The sequence below is a fragment of the Carex rostrata genome, chromosome 9 (genome assembly GCF_964058835.1).
Source record: "Carex rostrata chromosome 9, lpCarRost1.2, whole genome shotgun sequence".
Lineage (NCBI taxonomy): Eukaryota > Viridiplantae > Streptophyta > Magnoliopsida > Poales > Cyperaceae > Carex > Carex rostrata.
The window spans coordinates 5,331,339-5,344,063 of NC_135926.1; the positions used below are offsets into that span (position 1 = coordinate 5,331,339).

Sequence of the window (12,725 nt, forward strand, 5' to 3'; positions counted from 1 at the left end):
CCGTTTGCACCCCTACCTCACAAATGTGTATCCTCTGCATTAACTCAAAAGGGCATCTTTTGAGTTAAAAAATCTTAACCGTCTGATTTTAAACGGAGTAAATCCGGTTCTTGTTTATAACATAAGGATTCTTTAATATTAGTGCAGATCTAGTCTGCATGAATCTTGAAATAAATTAGACGTTTTAAATTTATTAACTCAAAAATTCCCTTTTGAGTTGATGCAGAGTAGGGCTGTAAACGAGCTGGCTCGGGCCGAGCTGGGCCTTAGCTCAGCTCGTTTATTTTGGCCCGAGCCTGGACCGAGCGAGCTGGACCTAGGTCACCCGAGCCAAAACCCCTGGCTCAGCTTGTCACAAGCCAGCCCGAGCTAGCTCGCGAGCTGACGAGCTGGCTCGTTGGGCTTTATTGGGCTGTTATTATAGAAATTCAAAAATAAAAAAATAAGAAATCCCATTCAAAAAATTTAAGAAATTGTCCAGCAGGCACATCTTCAAGCAACTAAAGCCATATCCTTTCTTCCCAAACCGAAAATACATCAATTTTGTATAATTGCTCCTTTAAAAATGGGACTGGACTTGAAATTATACGGGACTAAACCCTAAATTCACTGTAGCTTAACGAGCCGAGCTGGCCCGGTCCGAGCTGACCCCTGGCTCAGCTCGTTTATTTTGGCCCGAGCCTGAGCCGAGCTGGCTCGTTAACAGCTCGGTCCACTACCGAGCGAGCTATTAGCGAGCGAGCTAGAGGCGAGCCACGAGCGAGCCACGAGTCGCGAGCTTTTTTGACAGCCCTAATGCAGAGGATATGGATTCCTACCTCACGGGATCTTCTCCAACTAACAAAAATGAAAATCATAAACAAAGCGGGGGTCTAGACTCTAGACTAGTCAACTTATTCAATTATATATTGCTGTGGTCATGAATGATGTGCCAACATTAAGCGGGGGTCCACAATAATTTCAAACAGTTTGACAAATTGACATTTGTAGTTATCTTGATCCTTAGAATTTAGGCAGATTGACCGTAAAATAACTTTTTAAGGAGTCAACTAAAATGATGTGCCAACATTAAGCGCCAATGAGGCACTGCTTACTAGTTTCACTTGTAGCTGTACTTGTAATTTTTTTGAGTCGAAGTGAGATATCTTTCAAATAAATGTGCATTAAACATAGATGTTGTATATAGTTCTAAAAAGTTAAGCGTGTTTAAATTCCTACAAATCATGAGCATACATGGCACTAGGGGTGGCAACAGCGCGAGCTAGGCCACACTCGTACTCGGCTTGTTAGTGTATCAAGTTGAGCGAGCAAGTTTAGATTTTAGGTCCCGAGCTAAAACTCTTGCTCAAGACCGACTCGTGACTTGTCTGAGCGAGCCGAGCTAGCTTGTTACTAGCTTGACAGATTCATAAATTTGTATATTATTTTTCTACTATATATTCAATTTCCATAGCACATCTTATTATTTATGGCTAAAATAAAATGACATTTATATGACTAATTATTGAGCAATACTCTCTTAATTCAAGTGCAACAAAGCAAATCACCTACAATAAATTAAGTTTGCAACAATTACATACCAAATTCATACAAAAACTCATAAATAAACCATGCATACAAAATCAAACAAACTCATACAAATTAACTTGGTGCTAATTAAATCACACATAGTCCATCCAAACAAATCAGTATAGCATCCATAGTATCCCCAGAATGTCGACTCGCATCATGTTGTAGACTTGTGGCTGTCAATTTAAAAAAAAAAATAGTACAAATATAGTGGTTTAGTACAAATATAGCATCAGGTATGAATTTTATTCCACCAAACGTGGATAGAAATGTGGTTTAGTACAAATGTTAGAACTCTATTGTAGCATCCATAGTACAAATGTGGACAAAAAAAGTATAACTCACTTGAAGAACCATCTTAATATGTTTATAATATGTGATTCATCTTAATCACCAAAAAGAACAACTATAATTGTCAGTTTTAAAAGTGTAGAACTCACTTGTAAGATTCAAGAGCAATTAATGTTAAGGTTTGGAAACTTAACTTCCAAATTCTCCTCTGCCTTGGAAGCTTGCTGAAATTAAAAAAAATCAATATGTTAAACATTCAATATATTAGTAGAAGCTAAACCAGAAACTGAAATAAAAAAATGTAGAACTCACTTCTAAAGTATGCAATTCGGCCATTGTGCTCGCCCTTATCCAATCACCCCCACAAACTAAAATCTCAACCATATCCTTCGTAAGGGAACTTCGATAATCATCTAAAACGCGACCACCAGCACTAAAGGCCGACTCGGATGCGACGGTTGAGATTGGAATGCAAAGAATATCTCTTGCTAGTTTGCTTAAAATGGGGTATCTTCCTGCATTCACCTGCCACCATTTTAATATATTCAAAGGTACCTTATCTCTATGCTTAAAAACAGCCTCTGTTAGATAGTCTTCTAGATCTGAGTTCGATTGATTTTCATTCCAAGTGGATTCTACAAAGCGCCACATATCATTATCCTCATCAATGGCAGCAACAGCTGGTGCAGCTGGAGCATCAGAACCTATCAAGAATATATATGTGAGCATAGACAACACTAAACAATGCAAAATTAGCATTAAAAAAAGTTTTAAATAATTTACCTGGTTGAGAGACCACATGCTGCTTTGCATAGATGTCATATAGAATTCGCATATGGTCCAACACACTGTTCATACGCGAATCAACCTCAAAATTAGGGTACAACTTTTGATAACAAAACTTAATCGAGAGAGTCTTCAACCTTGGATCGAGAATGGCAGCCACTGCCATTGGCACATTAACATCCCCCCAATATTTCTCGAACTTTTCGTACATAGCCATGCTCATCCCTCTTGTGAAACCATCCTCATCATGGTAGGCATCGCAAATTGCCTTTTTAACATTAAGCATCTCCGCCAAAAATAAATTTGATGTGGGATAAGATGTACCCGAAAAAACCTTTGTGGCCCCACTAAAAACCTCAAGTAATTTACAGACTTTTTCTGCCTCATCCCACTGAGAATCCATGAGAAGCCACTCGTTAAAATTAGTATCCCGTTGGGCATAGCCACTGAAGGCTTTTCTGTAATAAATGGCTGATTGAAGCATTCGGTGTGTCGAATTCCACCTTGTTTTGACATCAGTGCACAAAGACCGATGGGTGGATATACCTAACTGCTTTGCTCTCTTCCCAAATCTTAGAAGCCGACCCGGCGACTTCCTAAGATATTTCACCCTTCTCTAATTTTAAGGACACTTTTCTCAATCTTAAGAAGCCCATCTTGAACAACTAAGTTTAAGATGTGAGCACAAGATCTAATATGGAAAAAGAACCCTTTAAAATGCAACTTATTTCATGCATCAAAATCTAACTTCAAAATTAGGGCTGCCTTATCATTGTTAGTAGCATTGTCTAAAGTTATAGTTCCTACCTTATCCCCAATACCCCATTTCCCTAGAGATTCAACAATTGCATCAGCTATTACTTCACCACTATGAGGTGGTGCCAATTCGTTAAAGCTAATTATTCACTTTTGCAAATTCCAGTCCTTATCTATGTAATGTGCTGTTATACACATATAACCGATGGTTTGATTGGACGTCCAACAATCACTAGTAAGTGATATCCTATCAACATTTTGCAAAACCTTTTTAATAATGCCTTTCTCATTCTCAAACACTTTGATACACTCTTTTTTAATAGTGTTTCTAGTCACTGTTTGATAAAACAGATTGCAATACTTCAAGAATATGTTCATACGATGGTATTCGACAAACATGAATGGCAACTCATGACAAATTATGGCCTTAGCTAGTAATTCCCTACTCTTTGTATGATCATACTTCCCATAATCTACAATGCCCGCGTCCACCCCCTCTTTTACTGATGTGAGCACAGATTCATGATAAGGTAACAAACCAGAAGATGTACCTTTAAATCTCTTAATTCTGCCACAATCCTTCACATGACGGATCAATGTAGAGGTTGTTCCACCCTCCAATACTTTGTACTTCTTTTTGCAACATTGGCACTCGGCCTTATTAACCCCGTTAACTTTAATTATCTTGAAAAACTCCCATACTTCAGAAGTTTTTTTCCTTTTTTCACCTTTTTCACTAGTCTCATCAACACCATATGTACTGGTCTGTGATGCGGATGCCTGTCCGCTAGCCGTGCTATTTGCACTTTCTGGCCTTGCTGGATCACTAGTGGTAGGTGTGGTGGTGGGTGTAGAACCATCTGATAATGTTTGCAACATTATGAAAAAAAATGCACAAATATCAGTCTAAAGCTCACACACTATTGTTAAATTACAGCTCTAATTCTAAATTACAGTTCTAAATTACATCATAAAATGCAGATTAAAAATTACAACTCTAAATTAGATACTATCAAGTTTGAATACAAATAGGCACGACTAAAGTATAAATTTCAGAACTAACTTAAAAGATAAAAAAAAATCATTAGTTTTAGAAATGCACTAACCTGGCTGTGGGACGAACAAGTGCTGATGTCCGAGGGATCACTTGAAAAAATAACCAAAAATAAAATTTCAGAAAATAACTATAAACTTTAAAGTCATCAATTTTTGTAACTTGAGAAGAATCTTACATATTTAAGGCACCTGATCAGATGTCTGAGGGATCACTGAAAAAAAATAACCAAAAACAAAATTTCAAAAAAGAACTTTAAACTTTAAATTATAATTCGGCAAGAATCTTACATATTTAAGGGTGTTGCTACCGCACGGTCTGCGCAGAGATGGAGTCACGAAGATGGAATTACGACTTGTGAAGATGGAGCCGCGAAAAAGGTCTCTGACTCTCCGGCAGAGTCATGGAGATGGAGGCTTTGAAAGATTTGGTGGAGGAAGGAGGAGAGCGATGGAGGAGGGCCAGAGGGATTTGAGGATTTTAGAAGGGTTGGAGGCGCCGCACTAGAGAGTAGAGATAGATAGAGAGTGAGGCTCTGAGAATTTTTGAGTCGAATGGTCAAACGCTCAAACCTAAACCTAAAATGAACGAACGGATCTGATCATCCGATTAAAAAAACATATGGCGGTATAGTTACTACGGTATATTCGCTTAGCTCGTTAAGGAGCCGAGCTAGCTCGGGCCGAGCTGGGCTTCACTCGAACTCATTAATTTTGGTCCGAGTATCTGGCGAGCGAGCTTATTTTGGCTCGGTCCACTAACGAACGAGCCATTACCGATCGAGTTGCGGGCTAATACCAAGCGAGCCACGAGCTTTTTTGCCAGTCCTACATGGCACTAGCAGCTATTGGAAATCTCTCGCACCTTTTATGTAGTGTCATTTTCTTATTAATTGGAGAGAGACGAAGAGTGGCTAAAATCTGGTAGGATATAAACCATTTCACATAAACAAGCCAGTGAACCACTGTTAATTAACAGATATAACTTACAATTTACTCTGTTAATCTTCGTGCGAAAGCAGATCTTACGAGCATAGCAGTATCATTGGTTCTGCAATAAATCACAAGCCGAAACCAGAAGCTTTGCGTTTTCCATGATCTAAAACCTTCAAGCATAAACAGAGTGTTTCTTGGTGCTCTCTATCTTTTCTCTCTTTCTTGACAGTCACTATTTACACGTTTCAAAGAGAGAAGGATATGGTTTATATAAAAAACAATGCACCTCTTCATAACGGGTCGGGTTTTGGATTCGAATTCAACATCTCCCACTTGCACAAAATATGATACCCGCTATAAACTAAGAGAACGTAATCTCTTATCTCTGTTAAAATTCATACAAGGAATTAGGCCATGACCAGCATATTTTAATTTGAGAGCATATGTTGTTATCCAACTGCTAGGTATGAATAACAACATCTAAGTAGAGTAAATATGCAGTACTCCAGATCATCAATTCACATTTTTTAAGTATTACATTATCTCTTTTATTTATTGATACAACCATACTTATATATTCACAATTATGTTACATAAACATAATTGGTGTGTTCACACAAAAGCGTATGCACAAAGTTTCAGTATAGCAAGCTATACCTTTTAACCTTGATTGCACTTTCGAGTTAGATTGCAAGTGTACAATCCTATCGAGTAGTATATTCAGTTATTGATCATCAGGGACGGATTGATTCAAACTGGACTTTACTTAAATTAAATAAACTCTAGAAGTTGCAAATGTGATTTTGGTGTTTTAAACAGATAAATAATAATACTCAAAACAATAAATATTTTTGGGGTTTTGTTTAAAAAGAATAAAAAGGTGTTCCTAAGGTTCTGACTTCATCTCAGTTCTGCCTCGAGGTACTCGGTCTGTGCACTGTCCTACACAGGCGGGCCGTGTCCAATGTACACGGTCCATGTGGCCCCCGAGTGAATGCAGCAGTTACTGTTTTTCTGTGTTGCTCCTTTCTGTAGGGTTTTACTAACCAGACCTAATGTTTCTAAACCTCAACTATCGTATATTGGTTCATTAACTTGGTATGGAATTGCAATATTTGCCCTCGTCGGGTTCTAGACCTCAACTTGCATATATTAGTCCGAATTACCTAGTTACTTGTTTGGTATTCTAAAGGTAACCTCTTATCCGTCGATAAGAGGAAATGTTCACCTTTCGGCTACTATTTGGTTTCACCTTTCGGATCACTAAACCTACCTCATGTACTTAGTTTGGTTGAAAGATTATAAGAGTTAAAATGCGTTTTAGATGTGATCATGCATCTAGTGGCAAACTAATAAAAATCAAACAATTTAATCTAAGCAATTAAAATCAAACACAATCAAGCAAACACAAATTTCAACACAAAAATTCCAATAACTAAGATGCAAAACAAAACATTCGATTACATCCAAATCCTAGAAACTAAAAAGTCTACTCTAACATGGTTCTAAAGCAATTAAAAGAGATGAAAAGAAAACAAGAAGAAATGATAAAACTCGAAGAAAGAAGAAGAAGAGGAATCATTGGAAAACTCTCGTTTTCCTCCTCCCTTTGCCTCCAAGCTTAGCAGCCTTCTCCCAAACCCTAGAAATATCTTCTCTGCTCCAAAATGAGGTCTCTGGTGCAAGAAATCCCGCTTATAATCTTTTCTGGCCAACCTTCCTTCAATTAGCCTTATTTTCAAATTCTGGATCTGTTTTCGGAAATGCTTAACACGAACCATGTGCCTGTGTTTTTGGCTCAGATTGTAGATCTTCTCGCAAGCTTTCTGAAAAGTGGTCATACACTCAAAACGGAGTTACGAGTCAAAAGTAGTTACTGTTTTCAGTTCAGGTCCTGAAATTTCAGCATCATATACAGGTCGTGTGGATGGTGTCCTGGTCGTGTCTGTGGTCGGGCAGAGAGTTGTACGGTCCGCATAAGAAGGTACACAGACCGTGTATAAACCTTAGAATTCCATATTCTTCCTCGGTTTCGCCTGTTTTCAGCAAAGTAAGAACAAATGTCCAGCAGTACCACATTCTATAGATATTCAATGAAATAAACACGATTTGATAGTTTTTTTTTTTAAATTCATATGCTTTCAATTTTCAGCAGTACCACATTAAATACGTTTTTTTTTTTAAAATTCATATTTACATTTATCATATTTACTCAACAAAAAAAATTGCAAATTAAATTTGGAAATTTCCATAATAAAATTGCTTCCAAATTCTTTGTTTCTAATTAGACATTTCTGAAGCATGAAATTAATTTTTGAAAATAATTCCATATTATGTATTAAAATATCTGAATACGTGAAATTAGTTTTTCAAAAAAATTATTCTCATGTATAAACAAAATTTTCGAAAACATTAAATTTATGCAAAACTTGGCTATGATTATGATAAAAAAAAATCGTGATTATTAAAATCAGAATACATGCCATAACTGTGCTCTGATATCAATATTAACTAACGGATAGAACTTACAAATTACTTCGTTAATCTTCGTGCGGAAGCGAAAGCGAAAGCAGATCTTACGAGTGTAGCAGTATTACTGGTTCTGTAAGAAATCACAAGCCAAAGCCGAAAGCCTTGCGTTTTCCACGACCTAAAACCTTCAAGCATAAACATAATATTTCTTAGTGCTCTCTATCTTTTCTCTCTTTCTTGGCACTCACTATTCACACATTTCAGAGAGAGAATGATATGGTTTATATAAAAAACAATGCACATCTTCATAACGGGTTGGGTTTTGGATTCGGATTTTCCATAACGGATCTACTATTTAATAAATCCAACATATAATCCAATTTTTCAATATAAATATAAACCTCTCCCATCTACTTTATTCCTCACCTTGCTTGAAAGAAAACCAAACACAAACACACCATGGCCACCACCAACACCATAAAACCAATCAAGTGCAAAGGTACTAGCATGCTAATATATCTCATGTGCTCTGATCTCTCTATCTGATTTTCCACAATTGAGCTTGCAATAACGATAAATTTGTCTGATTGTATGGTAACATGTAGCGGCGGTGAGCAGAGCCGGCGGAGAACCGTTGCAGATAGAGGAGGTGGTGGTGGCACCGCCTAAAGCGTATGAGGTCCGGATAAAGATCATATGCACCTCCCTTTGCCATACTGATGTCACATTTTGGCGCATGAAGGCAGGCCCCTTCGCAGTACATCCGATTATTTTCGGTCATGAGGCTGTTGGGTATGTACTTTTTTAAAAAATTTAATAAATGATTAAATTATTATTGTTATTATTTAATTAATTATTATTATTAAATTTTTCTGAGAAAAGGATTTTAGCTATTAGTTTTTATTAGTCTGGTTTGCTACTTTTTTTTTATTTTGATCTGAGTAAAAGGTTAAGGTTTGCTACTTTTTTTTTTTTTTTTAAGGTTAAGGTTTGTTACTTTGTTTTATTTTGCTACTGGTTTGCTATTACTTTGTTTTTATCGTTATGCCACTCTAATTTTCTGACATAATCTAATTATGAGATTCCTTTTACTACCTAAGCGGAGTATGGTTACATATTATCACAAATTCAGGATATCATGTTACAGTACCGATCTATTGTGTCAAGTACCAAAATTTAAAAAATCCCAAAGTTCATTCTGTTCCTTAAAATAATTCGACAACAAACTTATATATTGAAACTCAATCGGGCTGCTATACAGGACGATTGAGAGCGTTGGTGAGCATGTAGACGAGTTCAAAGTGGGTGACCTGGTGGTTCCCACATTCATGGCACAATGCAATGAATGCATTGACTGCACTTCAGAGCGCAGCAATATGTGCTCCAAACTCGAGTTTCAGATCGGACATGGCATGCCTAGAGATGGGACAACTAGGTTTGCTGATGCCAAAGGAGAGCCGATTAATCACTTTCTATCTGTATCGAGTTTTAGCGAATACACGGTTGTAGATGGCGCGTATGTCACCAAGGTGGACCCTGCTATCTCACCTGAGAAAGCCTGCCTCCTTAGTTGTGGCATCTCAACTGGTAGCTGCACAAATTTATGAGATTATTCGTTTTTCTTTTTGAGTTGTATGGTGTGAATGAGATTAGAAGAATTCTGCCTGAATTTCGTAATGATATATTAGTGACGAAAATTCATGATTTAGTTTGTATTATTTTAATGAAGAACTTGTCTTATTTAACGTGGTCTTCTGTGCTTTATAGGTATATAATAGTGATGAGATCAGGACTTTAAATGACCCACTTGCATGTGAGATGTGACTGACTTAATTAATTTAGTTCGGTTGCAGATTAGGACATGTGTCCTTCCATTTAGTTAGACTTCTAAGAAATGACCTTCAATTACGGAGGATGATGTTTACATAGCAGAATTTATCGGTTTCTTTATTCAATGATTGGTTGATTAATTAAATTACGTTTAATTGGATCACAGGTGTTGGAGCAGCATGGAAGGTGGCTGGGGTGGAGGCGGGATCCACAATCGCCATCTTTGGCCTCGGAACAGTTGGTTTAGCTGTATGTATTACATGTATTTTAATTTTCCATAGGATTTTGACAGGTATTATTTGCAAAAAGGTATTTATTTGGAATCATAACAAAAGTAGACTATTCAGTTCTTATGTTAAGCCAATTTTCAAACAGGTTCAAAATATTATAAAAACTCATATTGCATTTATTTTTGAGGAAAAACATGCGTCACGCCCATATTCCATTGATATTCCATTGCAAAAAGCTACCCAGGATGTTTTGTTGTCTCGTTATGATTATGGGCCCATCTTTAAGCACTTTTCACCGTGAACTATCCTGAAGCTTTCCATTTCCACTGTATGTCATCGTGGGCATGCTGGTCCAATGTTGTGCTTTGTAGAAGTTGCCGAAGTTTTTGTAACTCTTGGTCTGCTAGAATTGGCAGGGAATGTACGAACATACCCCTGATGTCTTGTGTAGTCACGCCTTGTATGAGTGTTGTTGTTGTGTTGAGTGCATGTGTGTAGAGATTGGGTAATTCTATTTTTAATATTTCAAAGCCCGAATTATGCATCCATAGTGAGATGTTTAAGCCACTGCCCAGTACGTGTCTGATTTGTGTGTTCTTTGAAGTGTGTGGGTGAATAGAGGTACCTGTGGTATGAAGTCTATCACTTGTGAAGTAAAACTGTAAAAGTGATGATGTGCTTACATACTGTCTGTTTCGGGCTCTCCCAATGCCATCTCCATTTCATTAATAAGGCGTTATTGAAGGTTCTTAGGTCCATTACTCCCAATCCTCCCATTTGCTTTGGTGTACAAACAAGATCCCAATTGACAAGGCTTGCTTTGCTCGATTGTGGCGAGGTACCGTACCATAGAAACTCAGATCTTATTTTGTTCCAAAAAAGTAAAAAACATGAAAGGAAAACCTGACGTAGAAAAGATCTGATACTTGTAGAAATGAAATATAAAACAGAGAGAAAGATAAGGTGAAAAGATGCAGTGAAGAAAATGCATACAAAACGTTTAAAAAAACAATGGCATGTGCTTTGGTATCTTAATAATTTTTTAACTTTTAATAATGCTATTGTTTATAATATAATTTCTGTGGCCCTCTACTTGAAGCTCAGTTAAGAATCATGACAATTCTTACCAGTCCTATGCAAAACAAAATACTCTTACCCATTCCTTAATTTCTTTTCAAATTATCGAAAATAAGAAAACTGCATATCAATATAGTTGGCTGTTGGCTGCTGGCTGCATGATTGTATCATGCTCTTGCTCTAATTAGCAATTACACCATACAGAGACAATTATTTTAGATGATTTTTTCCTACTGGATAACAACAATTGTGTTGGTTACTCTTTTACATGTACTTGGATATTTCGAGTACATAATACCAGTTCTTTATGCAATTTCACAGGTTGCAGAGGGATGCAGGTTGCGTGGAGTATCACGAATCATTGGCATTGATTTGAATCCTGATAAATTTGAGCTAGGTACCAATTAATTAATTATTTATGATACCTTTTACTGTTAAGATAATTAGGAATATATTCTTATGTGATATATGTATATAAGCAGGAAAAACTGTTGGGCTGACAGATTTCGTGAATCCCAGCGAACTTGGTGAAAAATCTATTAGTGAGGTAATGCTAGCATACCTATAAAATGCAAAATAATGGTGCACAGAACTCTAATTTGACCTTCATTTTTCGTTCCTGAATTAGGTAATCATAGAGATGACAAAGGGTGGGGCCGACTATTGCTTCGAGTGCATTGGTGTGGCATCAGTAATGAATGATGCATTTAAAAGCTCTCGGAAGGTACAGACTGATTGGCCAGTTCATACCAGAAATATACCTAGCTGAATCTGTGCCAGTTATATATAATATACCAGGAAGAAAAAACCTACAGCTGAACCAGCATAAGTTCATTGAACTAATATTCTCTTTATTTTTTTTGGTTGCCAATTAAGGGTTGGGGCAAGACTATAATTTTAGGCGGGGAGATGCACGGCTCACCATTATGCTTAGAATCTTACAACATATTGAACGGTAAAAGCGTAATGGGTTCGCTATTTGGAGGGATCAAGGCAAAAACTGACATCCCAACTCTTGTAAATAAGTATCTCAGCAAGGTAACTCTTCATACGCTTCTTCAAAAGAAGTCTTTTAGATTATCATTCATCACACAATTTATTTTGTTCAATATGCTGTTAATGAAAAGCAAAACAATTTGTAGGAGCTGGAGCTTGACATGTTTATAACACATGAGGTTGGTTTAGCAGAGATAAACACATCTTTTGATTTACTTCTTGAAGGAAAGAGTCTTAGATGCATTATTTGGATGGACAAATGAAGCACAGAAATATAAAATTCTCTTGCCACTCCATTCTCAATAAAAAAAAGAATATTTCTAAATTCAGCAAATATTTTGTTAGAAGCCTTAGATGTGTGTTGCCAGAAATGTATCAGTAATTGATGAACTATAATTTCTCCAAAATTGTTAGCTTAATTATCGAATAAGAAAGGCATCAAATCTGATATCATGTAAATGTATCTTCATACCGTTTTCAATAATGAAAGCCATAGTTCTCAAACAATTAGCTGTGTACCTGAACCTGACTTTATTTAGAACTGTTACGTTCTGTTTCAAGTTTTCAACCGATTTTGAATTGGTTCGTTCTGAGGCACATCTTAGCTTTTCGGTTTCAAGCCATGTTGCCATTACCGGGTCTTGTGGTTACAAGTTCTTGTGATTACAATTTACAAGCCATCTTAGATGATTATAATTTATAAAGGCTGATTCTCTTTGAACAGAATTT

At 36.8% G+C, this 12,725-nt stretch overlaps 1 protein-coding gene across 1 annotated transcript; it reads left to right on the plus strand.

The window, feature by feature from the left end:
• The first annotated feature begins 8,231 nt into the window (after nt 1-8,231).
• LOC144559267 (alcohol dehydrogenase-like 1) lies at nt 8,232-12,374 on the plus strand. Its single transcript, XM_078308281.1, has 9 exons — nt 8,232-8,362; nt 8,469-8,655; nt 9,125-9,450; nt 9,860-9,942; nt 11,322-11,397; nt 11,483-11,547; nt 11,629-11,724; nt 11,877-12,038; nt 12,143-12,374. The coding sequence occupies exons 1-9, from the start codon at nt 8,323-8,325 to the stop codon at nt 12,257-12,259; spliced, it is 1,152 nt and encodes a 383-aa protein (XP_078164407.1). The 5' UTR covers nt 8,232-8,322; the 3' UTR covers nt 12,260-12,374.
• The last annotated feature ends 351 nt before the right edge of the window (nt 12,375-12,725 follow it).